Below are 19,177 nucleotides of genomic sequence, written 5' to 3'. Positions count from 1 at the left end.
CCTGTGGGTGGGTGTTTCCCGCTCCTACTAGGGTCACCTAACTCTCCTCTGTCCCACATCTAGCTTCTCGTCTGTTTTAGTTCCTGAATACTTAAGTCCTTGCATTTAAAACTGCTCTGTTCTACGAAGGAGTTTCTGCTTCCAGTTAGACTCTGACACAGCAATGAGGCTGTTCTGTAGATATGTAATCTAATACCCGCACTTCATGCTGAGGTGGTCCGGGGTTAGTTACCCCTGGTCTTTCCATGTCTTCCTTTGGAAGGAGGAGGAGAAAGAGGGGGAGGGGGAGGGGGAGGAGGAGGAGGGGAAAGGAAGAGGAAGATGAAGAGGAAGAGAAACAGGAGGAGGAGGAGGGAGAGGATGAGGTGGCGGTGGCAGCGGCAGCAGCTTCAGAACCCACAGTGAATTGACTAGAGCGAAACCACAAGGACTTTGAGTAAAGAGATGACCCAACCTCAGCATGATCAAGGTTGAGCCGGAACCAACGGCACCATCTTCACTCAGCGTAGCACTCGGTCCCGACACGCACGCAGATTGAGACAATAAAGAACAAGGGCTCCCCAGAAACGGCTCAGCAATATCCACAAATGAAAAGGGATTTACACAGTAGAACCTAAATGGTTTCCAAGGAGCCATTACGAAAAGCAGGTACATAAAATGCAATTTGAGTATAGTTTCCTTGTTTAAACGATGTGCATCAGGTGCATGGGAAATAACGGATTACACAATAATCCATGTTTCTTTGAATATTAAAATAATTCAAAGAAAACTTCTTTATGACGGTTCTTCTGCAGCCCCTGATTTCTTACCATTGCAAGAGGGACGATGCCCACGAAGGTCGTCTGGCTGACGAAGATCTCGGAGATGACCAGCTCGCTCATGGAGTCCTCAATTGGGTACTCTACCTGCCAGGTGATCTGCTGGGCCCCGGCCAGGCTACTGCTGTTATCGATCCCAAAGTCCACTTGCAAGATCTCATATAAGGAGCCATTCACTCTGGAAAACAAACACATGTTAAAGTTCAGTTTAAAACCCAGAACTCAGCAGAATGTCCAAAATGCAATAAATGGCCACATTCCTCTCTGTCCACCAAGAGAGTGATGGCTGCCTTCAACCCAGCACTCGGCAGCGTCAACGGAGCCCAATTCCTACACTGCCATTGACAGCCCACACCTCAGGATGGGCTGACGGTCCGCCCCCAGGGCTCTGTGCTGTGGAAACAGACTCCTCACGGCATGAGTCACTCAGACACATCTCACCCCTGGCCACGCCGTGCACGGCTCTCCCCTCCCCTACCCGGCCTGCACACGCCACAGTCTGAGCCCCCCACAGAGGAAATGCCCGTTGCATCTGCCTTCACTGTTACTCCAATCATGAAACACACCCTGGATTCTGACTATTTTCTGCTTCTACTTAGCTGTGTGTTTATCAGCCAGTGGGTCAAACTCTGAGCTGTAAAATTTGGGGAGAGCAGTGGAGACCTCACAAGCTACGGACATTCAGGAGCCCAAGAGTGAGAAACGACTTATGAACTACATGGTTTATTACATAATCTCTGAGCAACATAATTAGGTGTTGCCCTCAATTCTTACTTCATCAGACTAAAATGGGATTAGATGTAAGAAGATCCAACCTGCCTTAATTCATGGAGTGACAACATTGTGTGTGTGTTTGGGGGAGGGGGAAGGCTGGTGAGTTCTGTTTAAGTGAAAAAAAAAAAGTGTTATTCTTAATATTTTTATACACAGGGAGCCTCTCATCACTGGCCAGGACTTGGGATTGCAGGCTGCAGCACTGACAGGGGAGCCACTGAACAGAGGTAAGACAGAAAGCCGCCCAGTGCAGGACTGTGAGTGACTGCTGTTCCGTAAGCCCGTTCCCATCACCTGAACGGGCTTCATGATTCTCTCCATTTAATAATGACAACCGCCTTTGAGGAATCAGGACCAGCATCTCAGCCACGAGATATTCGTTAGGCATTTTCCCCTGGGGTGGAGAAGTGCAGGTGTGAGTGTGTGCGCATGTGTGTGTGAGAGAGCGTGTGTACATGTGTGAACGTGTGAACACGTGGGTTAGTGTGTCAGGCATAAAGTGGCCACACTGCTTGGCTGTTTCTCCTTCAAGCTGGAACACGCAGCCTCCTTCCAAAGGGTCTTGCTTCCCCACTTTCCACGGAAACTTTGCCTTTAATAAAAGCTGAGCCTCCTCTCTGGGACCCTGGGACCCTGGGACCCCGAGGAGGGGCCGAGACAGCCTGTGAGTGCATAGTGTGGCTGCAGCTGTGACAGGCCGGTGAGAGGGAGGACAGGTGGGGCCGGGGTCCTGGACAGGACCCAACCCAGCAGCATGTCCCCAGGGACCACACCCAGCCATTGCTCAGCGTGTCACTCGTGGTGGCAGCAACGGGTGTTTCACAGCAGGAGGGGGCAGGAGGGAAAGAGCAGAGAGGGAGAAATAAAGAAAGAGAAAAACGCAGAGTCGCGAAGCTTGAGCTGCCCTCCAGCAAGTTGTATCATTTGTAGATTACTTTTCTCTTCACAAACTTGTAGACAGTTCCAAGCTACGAGGCAGAGATGAGTATTTCCAGAAATGGGACAAGAGAGACTCTCTGTGGTCTCAGGTGTGTTTTTTCTTATGAGCCTTTATCTGGACACTAATTTTTTAAAAATAACCAAAAAGCAAGGTGAACGCTGAATGATGATGACATTGAACCAAGGTCTTGGGAGAGAATTTGCTGCTGACCCTCAGTAAACACAATATGAGACTGAACCTCTGTCCTGGCTCTGGACTGTGAACTTCATGGGGACAAAGATGGCTGTGGCGCTGGTGTGATGCCTGGAAAACTGTGGCAGTTCAGTAGGGTTTTTAGGTAACTGAACATACTTACAAGATCCAACACACACCCTGCAAACTTCTGGGGGATGTCATTTGCGTCCTGGGAAACAAGAAGCTACCAGTCAGCGCAGTCTTAAGCCATATTTTTCTTCTTAGTACATTTATATATTCTGCTTAGAGAAGGCACATCTGTCTCCAGGACTACAATGTAAGTTCCTCGAAAGCTAAAACCTATTATAGCATCATAATCACCACAGTACCTGAGACATCCATTTATTCAGTAACATTTATTTAGCCACCCATTATGTGTTAGATGCTGAAAATCACTGGTAGACAAAACAGACGAGACCCTTGTCTTACTAGACAGGTAAATACATAAGGTAAGACCATGTAACGTTAAATGCTATCATGAAAATAAAATAGAAGAATTGAATTTGTTTTTTTAAAGTTAAAATTCTTCAATTTTTAAAAATTCAAAAATCACAAGTTTAAAAATGGTCATTTTTAATTTTAAAGTAGAATATAAATTATAACAGGAGACAATGGAAAAATGAAACAGTATTCAGGAGTGAGGAGTTGACATTTGAGTTGAAACTGAGAAAATGAATAGAAGCCAAACAGATCCTGAACAAGTGTTTGTTAAGTAAATGAGTAAATCTATTTTAAGCTAAAAAAAAAAAAATCATAGGAAAAATGTATCCCAAACCATCAGCATGAACACAGGTGCTAAATAAAAAAGAACATCCTCCTTCAAGTCTTTGTTCAAATGCCACCTGCTCAATAAAGCCTCCTCTGGCCTCCCCATTTAAAATTCCATCCCCATCTCTGCATTTCTGATGCCCTCATCCTGCTGTAGCTTTTACCTCCTAACATACTGTTATTTATTGATTATTTTGACTGTCAGAGAGAGGAGGGATGTAAGTGCCAGGAAAGCAAGGATTTTTGCCTGTTTAGCTTAATGTATTCCCAGCACTTAGAACACTGCCTGGGACATAGTAGGTGCTCATTAAATATCTGTTGAATGAATGAATGAATCGATGAGTATCAAACAACAGTTTGAGCAAGTCTCAGAAGAGTATGTGCCGAGAGCAACAAGACAGCCTGAGCTACAGGTGTGGGGAGGAGACAGCCCTGCCGTGGGTGGGCAAGGCCAGGGAATACCCAGGGGAGGGTGGGCTGGGGCTGAGCTTTGAGGAATGGGCTTGCACCACAGGCAGCCACTACAGCCCCACTGCATGGAGTTTCCTCATCGCCCCCTTCTCTCCTCTCCCCACATCCTTGGCACCCCCAAATCCCCACCAACACCATCTCCCAGAGAGGAACAGAGCAAATTCCTGCTCACAGATCCTTTGGATGGAGCAGAGGTTCTTCGTCCATCCCTCTGCCTCTCACGCAACTTTCTGCATCGTGATCGAATGGCTGGTTCTCAGAATCTGGCAGAAATCAATCATCTCCTTCTGCAATCTTACAAAATCCAAGCACTGCCTCCTCATTTCTGTTTTGTCAAAGGCAGTTCAACTTCCTCTGAGCATGCTATGGAAAGCCTGTTCTAGATGGACAAGTCAGGCAGTGGCTGGCAATCAAATGTCTAGGGTTTGAAAACATTTAAGAGTCACAACTCTAAATCAGGGCCTTACCCACTTTGAGGATTCAAAACACTCTCTCATTATCACTTTGATTTCCCACTTTCTATCATCAAGTTGCTATATAGAACTTTTAAAAAAATATATGTAGGACCATGTCAAATGGGAATCATCCAATAAATGAGGTTCCTTTATTTCATTGCTGGCTAATTGCTAAAGTTAAATAGACAACCCAGAGGCTGCAACTTCCCATCACCGGGCTGAACACAGCCAGGCCTATACTTGGCTTAATCATTCCCACTATTATGTTTCAACAAATTTTGAATTAACTTCCAATAGTTTTAAATGTGGAGAAGCAGTGACCTCGTCTACCAAGCAGACTAAGAACTACAAAGATAGATCAGAGTGAGAATGATAAGGTAGAAAGTGGAGCACATGTCCCAGAATCTCTGGGGTATTTCTGCTTCCTGATCCCAGCCCCTGCAACCCACTCTGGTCCTTTTCCTTGGATTCCATGAAACACCTCCATACCCTTACATTCATACTGATTTTCAACAAGAACCAAGACAATTATAAAAATATGTGGAAATAGGTTGGGTGCAGTGGCTCCTGCATAGAAATAAATTAGCCAGGCAACTAAAAACACAAAAAAAATTAGCCAGGCATGGTGGCACATGCCTATAGTCCCAGCTTCTCAGGAGGCTGAGGCAGGAGGATTGCTTGAGTCCAGGAGTTTGAGGTTACTGTGAGCTAGGCTGACGCCACGGCACTCTAGCCCGGGCAACAGAGCAAGACTCTGTCTCAAAAAAAAAAGACAAAAAAGTAGATTAGTGGTTGCCACGCACTTTTGGGGATGTGACCACTAATGGGTACAAAGTTTCTCTGGGGAGTGATGAAAATGTTCTGAAATTATATAGCCAGGATGATTCCACAGCTTCGTGAATATACTGAAAACCACTGACCTGTACACTTAAAAAAGATGAAGCTATTGCATGTTAATTATATCTCAATTTTTTAAGTAGAAAAAAATGAAAGAAAAAAAACAGTTGCAAAAGCATATGCACAGTATAATACGTTTTATAAAAATGGTAAACATATGGGCAACAGTTCTTTACACAGCTCATATTAAAAACTGTGAAAACATCATGGTAATAATAATGTCTGCCTGAGAGAAGAGGGGGAGTCACCAAGAAGTACATAAGGCTCCAACGACATCTGTAATATATTTCTTTTAAAATTTGAAAGGAATAAAGCCAAATAGTAAGAGTTTACAAAGCTGGGGTTGGGTAAATGAGTGTTTGTTTTACTATTTTCTATTCTTTTCTCTAATCAGAGAATGATTTACTTAAAAATAGAAAGTTCCCATCCTCCACTCTCTTGTTTGGTTTATTCTGCTTTTGTTTAAATCTCAGATACATTTTTCTGGTATAAAGGCTCCAAGAATCTCTCCATCTGACTCCTAAACTGGCACGCAGTGAGCCGGCCAACCCATTGCCCCACTTCTCAACCACGGGAAAACGATGTCATAGTCTTCTTTTCCTCTTTTTAAAAATGTTCAAGTACTTTGCAGGCTGGTGCGGGTGCCCTTATTTTTGCTTACCAACATTTTCCCAGAGCTGAAAACAATAAATCTTGATAATGAGCAAACACTTGAGGCACCTCCACTTTCACAGCTGCCAAGTCCGGGCCCATTTCTCACACTAACAACTCACCCTCACTCCCAGCTCATTTGATTTTATCAGCACCACTGTGACAAGCCTGGAGACAGCTCAGACAATTGCCACAATTATTTTTTTCCCCTCTGCCTCCGTCTTTCTGACAACATCCCCAAAACCCTTCCAGCAAGTGACGGCTCAGAAATCATCTTACGCCAGGTTCCTAAATACAACTTTTCAGAGTCCCCTCTCTCTCTTTCTTCTCATTACCAACCTGGAGGAAAACTCTTGTTCTATAAACTGGCCAGTGGATTTCTCACTGCAGTCCATTTACATTTAGGTCTTTATAAAGAGGAAAGACAAACCCTCGCCGACTGACCTGAGAAACACCAGGAGGGACTCCAGACGCAGTGCGGTGGGCTAAGTACTGGACCATGTTACCGTCCTCAGGGTTCCCGGGGTACACTTCCCTTGCGCCACCCCAGAGTGGAACGTTTTGCATTTTGAACCCCGGCAATGCGTTATTTATTCAAAATGCATTATTTATTCAGCTGAGTTTTACTTATAATATAATGTTAATTTTTGAATAAATGACGCATTGCTGGGATTCAAAATTCAAAAAGTCTACAAGAACTTCCACAGCTGCCTTCCCGACTCCACGCCCTCAGCCAATCAAAGCTATTAGCTCCCTTATTAACCCTCCAGGGATAGTCTATGATCCACAAGCATGAACAAGTGTGATGCTGTGCCTGGATTTTACACAGATGGTGCACATTATACACTCTGTTCTGCATCTAGAACATTCGATCTCCAACCCAAAGGGAAAGGCTGGCTACAAAATGCTCTGGCCTGGGAGTGAGGACAGGCCACAGGGCCAGCAGGGCCATCCTCCTGCACACCCCGGGGGAGTGGTGAGCGGCGCTCCTGACTACAGCACGGGGAAGCCCTGGCGTAGGCGGGCCGCACAGCTACGAAGCGGAGCATCCAGGATCCACCACATGTCTGACTCCAGAGTCCATGCTGGGAGAGAGTGAACGTAACACTCATTCATTTATTTGTACATGCAAATCCACTGAGATCACGATGTCCCCAGCCCTGTGCCAGTTACATATACGTACAGGGAAGGGAAGGAGCAGAGTCACACACAAAAAACTCTTACTCTCCAAAGAGTCTGCTTCTAAGGGAAAGCCTTCCTCGTGTCCCGTTGCCCGGGATTGCTCTGCACCTGTGCTGGGAAGGGCCTCGTTGAGTGCCTGACGGGCTAGTCAACTCCAAGTGACAGCAGCCGCTAATGAGACCGGAGTGCTGGGGACATGCCCTGTGCGTGCTGGTCAGCTGGGTTTCTCCAGGTGGCTGTGGAGGGCTCCTGTGAGTCCAGCGCCCTGCAGGCTACGCTGGTCACCAGGGGCCAGTTGGCAGCTGCAGCTGCAATCAGGGCCAGCTTGTTCCAGGCCCAGTATCTTCCCTGCTGAGACACAGGAGCAGTGAGGTGCACGAAGGATTACACTGGGCTCTGCATTAAGGAGATGGTAACAGTTAGAGACCAGAGCTTTGTTTGTGGCTGACCTGAAAAGATCAGGCCCAAGAAGGGCTGCCTGCAGAACGCCAGCTCGGAAGACTGCTCAGACCCACCTAGAGCAAAATACAAAGGCAACAGATATCTGACTCGACTGACTAGGGGAATTCACTGCTCTCAGACAAAGGGGTGGAGTTAGAGGGGATAAAATCACGATGTTCATTGCCGTCTTCTCCATCACCATTAAAGGCAACCCCTCCACTCTTCCAGTTACTCAGGTCAAAATCTCGGTCATCCTTAACTCTTCTATTTCCTTAGCAGCCCACACCTAATGTGTCCAGAGAGCCTGTCAGTTCTACTTTGAAAATGTATTTTTAAAAACACCTTCACTCTCATCATGTCAACTACTTCTACCCTGGGCCAAGTCATCCTCATCTCTTGCCTGGGTTACCGCGATAGCCTCCTAAATGATCTCTCTGTTCACGCCCCCACCACTGCCCCCACCAGTCTGTTATCACTACACAGCAGACAGAGTGTTAGAACATAAGGCAGGTGTTCTTCACTCTTCTGTCCAAAGCCTTGAGGAATTCTCATCTCATTCATATGAAAGCCAAAGTCCTTACAAAAATCTACAAGGCCCTACACAACCTGGTCCCCTTAGCCCCATGGCCCAATACCTCCCTGAACCTCTGGGCCACCACATTCACTCTGCTCAAGCCACCTGGCCTCTTTACTGTTCCTCCAGCTCCAGGCACACTGCTGCCTCGGGGCCTTTGCACTAGCTCACACCTCTAGCTGGGCCACCCTTCCCCATGAAAGCCATACCACCCAATCCCATAATATGGGAAACTTACATGGTGCTGTTCCCTGTTTCCAAGCGTCTTCTGCTTTTGACCACTCTGTGCATCCTTCAGGTGGCTGTTATTGCATTTTCTCCAGAGTTTATAGCTGTTATCTGTGTGTGTTAGCAGGATAGCAGCTCCTCAGCCATTATTAGACAAGGAACCACCAGTGCTAAGGTTTCGCAGGCAGGTACTGTTACAGTGGACTCAATAACGGGTAGGAACAATGAGGAAAACTTTCCCAAGGAATATCACAAATGATCACCCACTTTCTCTGAGAAATAATAAATCTACCTTTGATTCAGTCACTCCCAAAGCACATGGCACCTCCAAGTCACCAAGAATTATTCTGACACCACAAGAGCAAAGGAGCAAAAATGAAAGAGAGAGGCAGACACTCTGGGATAATCAAAAACAAACCCAAACAGAATCTTTAACCTCATGAACCTTGCAAGGTAGTAGAATTAAGAGAATCCCACAAACAGGCTGACACTCTGAATGTCAATTCAGTCAAAAATCAGATCAGAATTCTTGTAACCTTCCATGTACCTGGCAGATTTTCAATACACGTCAGCTGAGCGGAAAGTCAATGGGAGGGATTTGCCGGCCCCTGTAATCCCAAAGTGTGTAAATCTCCCTAAGTGAAGAGCTCTCCTTCAGGAAACAGGCATTCTCCTGCCACCGATTAATTAAAACCCAATGATTCCATCCCATCACCGACTTGGCCCATTGTATTAATTACAACAGCCTCAAAATCTTTCTTATAGGCCAATTACTCTAAAGTAATTAGATCTTAAGTCGACCACAATTAGGAAAAATTATGTGCATGTAACTTCTCTAATGTCTCCTTTGCTGATTGCATCTCTCCAAGGACTCCTGAAATTCCTTCCATGGAACTGGGCCCATCCTTCCCCTGCCACATTTTGATTAAGAGAAACTCGTTTGGTCCTGAGGAGCAAGTATGAGCCAGACTTACACAGGAAATAACAGGACACAGTGGTAAGAAACTGGATTTTTTGTCTTTCATCCCCCAAGGCTGCTCCTGTGCCCACAGGATACAAAACCAGGAAGGTCCAGGGTGGGGAAGGCCTCCGTGTGCATCACTCGGGCAGTGGTTTCTCTGGGTTCCAGGGAAAGGGACGTCAAGTTCCCGTAGGATCCAGGTACCAGCACCTGGAATTCGCCCGGCGCTCTCCCCACGTCCGTCTTATTCCCACAAGCAGGTCCACGGGTGCGTGTCCCCAAGGAAGGAGAATGATTCCAAAAAACAATGAGATCCAGCACCAGGTCAGACCCTCCGAGGAGCAAGACCACTAATTGGCCCAAAACAATAGAACAAAAGGTAAAATCTCTCCTGGTGGCTGAGCCCAGGCTGCACTAATGAGGGGCCCTGTGGCCGTGTGATGGCCATTCCAGTAGCTGAGCTTTGACATCATGAGTATGTCTCCCACACACCCACTGCCACCAGGGAGAGTCCCAAGCATGCTAGGGGACAAAGCACAGCTTGCGGGCAGAGGGGGCTGGACTCGGGCCTTACAACCCAGGAGCAAATCCCTACTCAGATCCGAGCCTCCAAGGTCAGCACCTGAGCAGCCAATTTCTTTGAAAACTCCATTCGGTCTCAAGGCAATAGTTGGTATGCTCTCTTTGATGTAGGCTGGCTGATCTGCCCTAATGAGAGATGCGTGGAGTCTGGGGACCTGAACGCAGGATGAGAACACGCAGTCTAAGGTGTGTGAGCTTCTAATGGGAAGCGAATGTTTGAAGTCAGGGCAGTCCCAGAACATCAAGTTCAGCACACCCAGGAAGACATAAAAAGAAGCTGAAGATGCACGGTTGTCTACACTCAGTCTCTAAGTCTACCAGACTTTCTCAGACTTACCCTCTTTGGCTGGGTCTCCAAGTTCTGAATTATAACTTATTTAAACACTCGGTGAAATATTTCTGAGCATCTACAGTGTGTCAAAGCTCTGTACTCAGCACTGGGACCAGCAGGGAGCTCTTCTGGAGTTTGTATTCTCGTGGAAAGACACAATTAACAAGCAAATAAAAAAATAAATAAGGCAGCTATTCAATAGTGAATTTGGTAGTCGTCAGCGAACTTTCCTAAACACGCCAACTCCCCATTTTCCAAACACACGCGAGGCCTGCACTTCTGCCCCACTGGAGATTGGGCGGGGCCACGTGTCCGGGTCCCACGGACACATCTGCGTCTCCCGTCCATGCAGGAGTGCATTTCATTCCTAGTGTGAGTCTCTACTTCCCTCTGCCACAGCCACCAGCAACTGTCAACCGAGCTGCTCTTCTGGCCACCCGAGAGACGATGGCAGTCAGAGTACCCCTGCTGAACCTCGAAGGGCTCACAGTGTGAGTGGGAAATAAACCTTTGCTGTTGTAAAACACTGAGGTTTGGGGGTAGTCTGCTATCACAGCACACAGTAGCCCATTCTAGTGGATGCAGAGATATGCAGAAAGGAAGACAAAACAGCACAAAGGATGGGGAGAGAGATAATTTAGACAAAGTAGTGCAAGGAGGACTCTCTGAAGAAGAGATAGTTGAGAGCTGAGACTTCGGTGGTGGAGGACAAGGATCAGGGCTCCAGACAAGGGAAGAGCAAAGACAAATTCCCTGAGCTGTAACGTTTGTCATGCCCAAGCACACATGTCCTATGCATGTGCACATGCTCACACAGGTGCACTCATGTACCCACTCATGTGCACACATACAATGCACTCATACACATGCAATGCACATGCACACGACACACATGCACACACATGCACATGTACAGGCATGCACAAAGTGGACTAAGACAGTACCCTATTTTCATTCACCTGAACAGTTACACCCCAAGGTTTACAGAAGTGCCCTCTTATTCTTGCAGATACTTAACCTTAGGGGCACCCACCTGTGCTCTGGCCCATATATCACACAGATAATCTGTCATGTTCCCTAGATTCAGAGTCTAGCAGAATCCATCCCCTCCACTTGACAATATTAGCACACAAGGTACGCAAAATCTCCAAACATAAACTCCAAATGTGGGAGACCCAAGTACATTTTCCAGTCTTGGCATCGCACACAATCAGAGACCTAATTTAACAAATAAAAATATAGGATGCCTAGTTAATTTTGAATTTCACATAAACAACAAATAATTTTTTAGTATAAATGTGTCCCAAATAATGCATTGGATAAAGAACATGAAATGGAACATACTTACACTAAAAAAAAAAAAAAAAAAAATTCCTGAGTTATCTGAAATTCACATTTAAATGGGCATCCTGTATTTTATCTGGCGATTATCCACAAAATGGAAGTCTCTTTCCTCTCAAAGACAGAAAGCTGTTTGTGAATTTCCTGGCCAATTACCAAAAGACAACTTGGAGGATTTCTCAGTTTCATAAGATAGTATACAGACCGGATCCCTAACGTTTCTGAACTGGCTGTCCCTTGATTCGATCTGACACAAGCTGACATAAAACCTCTGCCCTGGACAGTCTCCATCTATCTTCTGTTTGTTAGAGGACCTTCTCCAAAACCTTCCTATCCCTAGACTCCCCCCGCCCAATTACTATAACTCTATTTGTATATGAAAGATGGGGACAAACTTTGGGGGTCCCAACTCACTAGCACAACTGACACCAGAGACCCATCATGTATCAGCCCCTCACTGGACGCCACGGCACAGGCTACTTTCCTCGTTTGCTGCGACAAGGTTGCCAGAGGATCTGCTGACTTGGTCTCAGGATATCCACGTAACCTCACGGCCCTTCCTGCTGCCTCAGACCTTACCCTTCCTTGACAGTGTCCCGCATTTTTCCACTTTTAGATCAACATCCTACAAAATCCTCCCCGTCTCACACATTTTTATCCATGCCTACCACACCCTAAATAAACCCCTCCTCCTCTTGTCCTCTCCGAGAGTAGGGGGAAGAACTCAGACTGTCATGTCCCCATTCAGGAATGTTTCCTGCCTCCCTCTCCCTTCCTTGAAATACCTTGAAACTAGTGGTTCTCAACTGGAGGCCACTTTGTCCCCAGAGACAGAGTGAGACTTTGTCTCAAAAAAAAAAAGAGCTGAAACCTAAGCAATTGCAGCAGAGAATGGTCTTCAAGAAGCCCAGGGAGAGAAGTCAGGGTACAGGAAATTGAAAACCTGACCTGTTCCCAGAGGGGATCCCAAGCTGGTAGGACGTAAGCTCTCAGCATGTCTGCGCACCCGCCTGAGGATGAAGGCCAAAGAGCATCAGCAGAGCTGACGAAGGCAGAGAGTAAGGGAGAGAGTCTCATCACATGAGGCCCAAGACCCAGCCAACTCACCGCAGTCACCCCGACTGCGCCAGGACCGGAGCCAATGCATTCTCTCTGATGTTTGGTTAAGCTGACTTAAGCTTCTACTGCTTGCAACAAAAAATAATAATAAACTTATACACTAATATGAGCGTGTTAAAGTCTATCATGAGGTGGAGATGCAGTATTTTATGATACACAAGTGGCATTATTTTACTTGCCTCGTAATTTCAACTGTGGTGACTTACACTGGCACTTAACCATATTTCAACTGACACGTGGGACGGTCCAACAGAGCAATAAATCTGCACCAGGTGCCAGGCCAACCTCCCTTCCTGACGCCCAGCACTGTCTTCCAAGGGCAGCCTAATCTTTCCAGAAAATGGACCCAAATGCCAGTGCGAAACTTCCCTGAAATGGCTAAATTGCAAACACGATTACACATCTCCCGACCCCATTTGATAAGCTCATCTCAAAATCCAGGAAGGCTATTTTCCAGGGGTTTTCTGTTTTAAAAACTGGAGTTAAGTGGCTGGCATCCCGCCATGGTTCAACCAAACAAAGGACCCACAGAGTTGACGAAAATGCAACTTCAGGAGGACGTGACACTCTGTTGTGTTACAACCTCAATGGATCTCAATGAATTAAGCTCCCTGAGCAGCCTTTCAACCATCTTGCACATTAAATGTTCAGAGATGTGCTTTAAACAACTGCGGTAAAGTACGAGTTTTTAAAAAGGACTTTATAGTAAAAGACTAAGACATGTTCATGAACTGCCGCCAAAGGAATGTGCAACGTCCTTCCAGCCCTGACATCATTCGAAACGTCCTGATCTCGGTGCACGTGTGATATTGCAGGGCTGGTCTGACCGTTCTGCCCAGCGTCCTTGGCAGGGGGCTCGTGCCTAGGGGAGATGAGCATGCCCAGGCATTTCTGCCCACTGCTCACCCGGTGAGATCTGAGCACCGCAGCCTGGTGCATCCACAGTGGTCCCGGCAGGAGGCGGACTCCACTCCTATTGCTTTATGAAATAGAACTGGATGAAGGGAGTGTTTGCAGAGATGCGAGCAGGGATAGGGAATTCACCATGGATGTCAAGGAACCCAGAGATGAGCAACAGCAAAAGCTGTCACCACCCTGAGTGTGAAGGCCCAAGGGAAGAGAGCGTATTCCCAGAAGTCCCTGGAGGTTCTGACTATGGCCAGAACCCTGAGCGCAGGCAGAGGGGCAGCAGGGAGGACGTGACCCAGCCCCTCCCTCCGCCCTCTGCTCTCCCACCAATGCCGCGCACTGGCTGAGCCCAGCCCGAAGCCAGCCCCAGGGGAACCCAGAGGAAGCCCTCAATGGGCGTGAACCCCACAAAGCACACAGCAGAAAGAGAGGAAGGTGAGTGGAGGTGAGGAGCAAGAGAGAAGAATGGGCATGCTTGGTGGGCAGGGTCCCCTTCGGTGTGACCCCGAGATACCTCCCAGATTCATCTCCCACACCCTCTGTTGGAAAGCAGAAGGGAGGCATATGGAAATAGGAATCCAGCGCAGGTTCTACACATTGAAGACATCTTCTGGGAGGGTCTTTTCTGCCTTGGCTCGAGTGGTCACTTAGCTAAGAATGCCTCTGCCCAAACGCCCCCAGCTGTCTGGTCATGGTTCCAGCCAACTGCGCGCCGTGGAGTGAAAACCTCACAACATTGCTGGGAGGATTAAACGAGCTGAAGTGTGGAGCATCGGGAAACTGCGGTGCTTATTATTTATTGACAAAGGTCTCTAGATTGCGGGTGACATTCCACCTGCAGGGATGGGATTTCCTGGCTCCTGACGCATATATGAAGTGCCCCGTCCCTTTTACTCTCTTTCCTCCATGCACCTTGTACTCTCACTCACAAGGCTCTCTGCAAGTCCTCATTAGGCATTTATGCATCTCAGGGGTTCATTTCCATCCCCCTTCCTTGACCGTAAGCTTCTGAGGAGACAAACTGAGTCTTTGGTTCACACCCTGTCTGTCCCCAGGGCCCGACCCTGGGTCCAACACATTCAGGAGCCGAGTGAGATCTCCGGCCCGGCTGAGGGGACAACAGACAGGGTTCTTTCACCTCTGGGGGAGCAAGTCCTGAGAAGCCAGCACCCCGCCCAAGGCAGCGCACTTTCCCAAGGATGTACCTTCACTCCCTCTCATCGGTGGTTTGCCTGCTGAGGAGAAGACACAGTGACCACACTCGCCTGGGTGCATGGTGACGCCCAGGAACAAGCAGTCTCCGGCCCCAGACAGGCAGCTGCACAGTGTCCCCCCTTCCCCTCGGATTTCAGGAGACAAACCCACACCGATGCTGCCAGGATGCATGGGGTTAGCTGTCCAGTGGTAAGAAGCAGGGTTTGGGGGACATCATGAGAGCCCGCTAAGGAAGAGTTAGCCAGCGGTCACTTCAGGAGACAGAGGCTGAGCTGCCGCCATGGATGCAAACTGCATACATCAGTTTGCACAAATGGCCACAGACGTGTTCTGCTCCCCGGTCCTGAGAGGCGAGGACAGAGAGAAACAGGGCAGTCCCATAACCCACAGAAACCCGGATCCCCCCGACTATGGGCCACTGTTACTCCAAAGGCGTATCGATCCCCCTTGATTACATTTTCCCCTTTTCCAGTAATATCCTGAAAATCCAATTTGTTAACCTGGTTTAATCGCCATCCTGACAGCTGCCTTTGCAGGCTCCCTCTTACCCTGCGCTTCCCAGAGAAGGATATTGACATTTCCATTTCTGCTCATTAATGCAGGTCTGTTTAAATATTGTGCTGCTTCCATCCAAGGTGGCCTCAGGTGAAAGCCCAAAGGAAATCCCTCCGTCTCTGCTGCACGTGATGCACTTTGATGCCGTACTCTGTGCCCTTGCCAGGCTGCACAGTTGGGTTGAATCAAACAAGCAAACGCCTATTAATCCGTCCAGTCAGCAGGTCACCTGACACCTGGCTAATGGACCGAGCTCAATCAGGCTCACAGGGGCCAATGCCAATCACAGCAGAATCCCTACTGCACTGGGGGTTCCCTGGTGTGCAGGAAGCCACGTCACAGAAGGTGAAGGTAGGTACAGGGCCCTCAACTCTTGCAGAGGTAATCTGAGATGAATACACCAATGGCAGGCGAGCAGCACTATCTGTATACACAGTGCACATCACGATGATGAAGCAAATCTCTGTTGATGTATGGCTTTGAAGAGAGTTTAGCTAACGTTGGTCCCAATGGCTCAGGGTTTGTGATCACCCAGACAGCCTCACCTGGGTTTATCTTTATTGCATTAGTAATTTATTGCTACATAACAAATTATCCCGAAATTTAGATTAAAACCATAAACATTTGTTATTTCAAAGGTCTGGTGGATCAGAAATTTGGAAGCAGTTTGGCTGAGAGGTTCTGATTCTTTCGTCAGGTTGCAGTCGAGATGTCAGCCGTCATCTGAAGGTGTCACCGGGGCCGCAGGATCCACTTCCCAGGTAGCTCCCCCATGAGGCTGCAGTCAGGAGGCCTCAGTTTCTCACCACAGGGGCCTCTCCACAGAGCTGCTTGAGCATCCTCACACTATGGCACCGGCTTCCTCCAGGATGAATGATCCAAGAAAAAGCAGGGAGGAAGGTGCGCCACCTTTTGTCACCTAGTCTTTGACGTCACATGGCATCACTTCCACCATGTAGTGCTTTATAGAGATGAGTCACTAAGTGCTGCCCACACTAAAGGGGAAAGAAATGAAGTTCTACCTCTTAAAAGAGAAAGTATCAAGGGAATTTGTATCTGTCTTAAAACTACCACAGGCCTACTGAGCAAACATCAAGAGCTGAGCTCAGAACTTTGAGGCTGCACAGACTTGGGTATGAATTCCCCATCTGTCATTAGTCACCTTGGCTTTAACCTCTTCACACCTCAGTTTCCTCATCTGTAAACAGGATAACATCTACATTCCCAAGTTACTGTGAGAATTGAAGTAGATAATATATAATATGTAACATTCAACACAGTGGCACACAGTAAGAATTCAACTCATCACGGTTAATATTTTAATTAAGAGTGAAGAAGAAACATGTAGCATTCTTTGCACAATTAATTTCTAGCGTAACTTCTCCCAACATAACTAAAACATCATAGGTGGAACTTATATAGCTAAAACAATAATTATTTTTTAAAATGTATAACTGATAAGTCTTAAACAGTGTCCTACAAATAACAGGATGATATAAAATCATCAATGCCCCCAACACATTCTGATTGCACTATGACACATGCAATGTTCAAAATTCATACAAGTCGTCAGGTACGTTCTGCCTTCCAGAACCGACTGAGAATTACACTTCAGCTTTCTTCCACCTTGGACCATTCAAACTGGCTACCTCTTTAAGGAGCATTGATCCAGGCATCGAAATGCCCAGCTTCTGATATGAGAACAATACTTATACTAATAACACAGACATTTGCCATATGCCAGTTGTGCACTCTCGAATAAATCATGTACCTTCCCTCAGCCTCAGTTTTCTCAACCACAAATAATGAAGGTGCTGAATATCTGATTCCTCACATTCTGTCAGGCTCTAACTGTCTGAATTTATCTATCTGTGACATCTGACATCAGATAATAAGAAAGTTCCTGTAGGCAAACCCAGAGACAATTAAAGAGATGTTTACACATGCAAATTGTACTCCTAATTGCAAATGCATTGCTTTAGGGAAAAAAAGCATCTCAGGACCAACGTCTGGCAAAAATAAATACATAAATACATAAATACATAAATACATAAATAAATAAATAAATAAATAAATAAATAAATAAATAAATAAATAAACACTGATAAATGTGATAAAACCAATTTCTTCAATTCAGTCTTATTCCTAATACTAAGATCCCCTTAATAGACTAGAATGTCATCTACAAATGATGAGTTTTGTCCCTTCTCGTCTGTATTAGATTTCTCTTTGTAATGAAGCATCCCAACACTTAGTGGCTTCACACTACGGTCAACTGTCCGGAAGTTGGCCACAGGTGCATGAGTAGCCTAAGTCAAGTCCAGAAAAGGAACTTCTCAGCCCAGCCCAGCCCCAACTGCAGACCCAGATAATTATCTGCTAAGTAAATCTTAGACAACTTCATTTTGGGGTGATTTGTTATGCAGCAAAAACTGATACATAATCTTTATAACTCACTTCTTTTCCATGTTTTATTGCCTCAGCTAGACATTCAGTACAATGTCGGAACAGTGATAATAACGGCCTTCCTTGTCTTTCCCCTACATTTGATTTCTTGTTAAGTATAATGTTTATTTTACAGTTCTGGACAACACTGTAAAATTAAGAAAGTGTCTATTTCTACTGTGCGAAGAGTTTTTGCATAAATTAAGAGTTAAAATAGAAGCTGTTTTCATTTTCTAAGCACTGAGCAGCCCTTTGCAGACAAAGGGAGAACTTCTTCAAGGAGACCACATTGGGGACATACTGATTAGCTTTCAGTGGAATAAGCGAGACCAAGATGTAGGAAACGCTTAAGTAATAATACAGAATAGCATATGATCGAATGATAAATATTAAAGACATGAACTACAGTTCAACAGAAGTTCAGAGGAGAATGTGAGGCTGGTTTTTTTTTTTTTAAAGGTAAAAGATGGAAACCAGCATTTAGGAGAGAGCACAGGAAGAGACAAAAACACAGCAGAAGGGTGGAAAATGGCAAAAACATGCTTGGCCAATGTGTAGAGGCCACGCTACGTGTTCACCTCCCCAAGGCTTGTCCCTGGGCACACGGAAAGGCCGCACCTCCCAGCCTCCCTTGAAGCCACGTCCCTGCATACTGACCAGCAAAAGGTGGCCAGAGGTAATGGAAGCCACATCCAGTCCTGGCCTTTGAGAACATCTTGTGAGATCTTCCAGGGTTTCCATGGAAACTTCAAGGATGGCATAGCAACAAGCACAGTTTCCAGAGGACACAGACGTAGGACAGAAGCAGCCAGGATCACTGATTGCTACTTGGACTTGTTTGTAGCTACTTGGATGTGGCTCAGAAACTCCATCCAAGCCTCATTAGACTATGTTCAACCGCTGAGATAGAGGGTTATTTGTTAAAGCAGCTAACTTTAATTACCCTGACTAATACAAAGAGCCATAATGAGTGGAGTTCAAAGAGTTCAATAATATCCTAGTAAATTCCTTAGTGACAAACCACTTTGTGCCATACCCATTGGCCTGGAATTCTGGCCTTCTGCTTCCTACTTGCAAAGGCTGCCTTTATTTTGGGATCTAAGGAAGAACGAGCCTCCTTGCACTTCCCTGGGAAGGGAGATGTACCTGTTGTGGTAAACCAACGTCCACCAAGGCTGTTGAATAATAGGGTCATGAAGGTTGTGCTAAACAGTATTTCAAAGCAAAAGGTGGAGGACAGGTGGGAACTTCAGCAGTCAAAGGTAACAGAGTTCAGGCTCCCTACA

At 46.5% G+C, this 19,177-nt stretch overlaps 1 protein-coding gene across 1 annotated transcript in view; it reads right to left on the bottom strand.

The window, feature by feature from the left end:
- The window catches only part of TMEM132B (transmembrane protein 132B), a 163,099-nt gene that overhangs the window by 54,041 nt on the left and 89,881 nt on the right, over positions 1 to 19,177 (bottom strand). Inside the window, exon 5 of the mRNA XM_045534725.1 lies at positions 810 to 996. Coding sequence (XP_045390681.1) covers positions 810 to 996 — 187 coding nt within the window. The remainder of the gene's footprint in view (positions 1 to 809; positions 997 to 19,177) is intronic.

The sequence above is a fragment of the Lemur catta genome, chromosome 21 (genome assembly GCF_020740605.2).
Source record: "Lemur catta isolate mLemCat1 chromosome 21, mLemCat1.pri, whole genome shotgun sequence".
Classification (NCBI taxonomy): domain Eukaryota; kingdom Metazoa; phylum Chordata; class Mammalia; order Primates; family Lemuridae; genus Lemur; species Lemur catta.
This window is presented reverse-complemented; position numbering and strand designations above follow the sequence as displayed.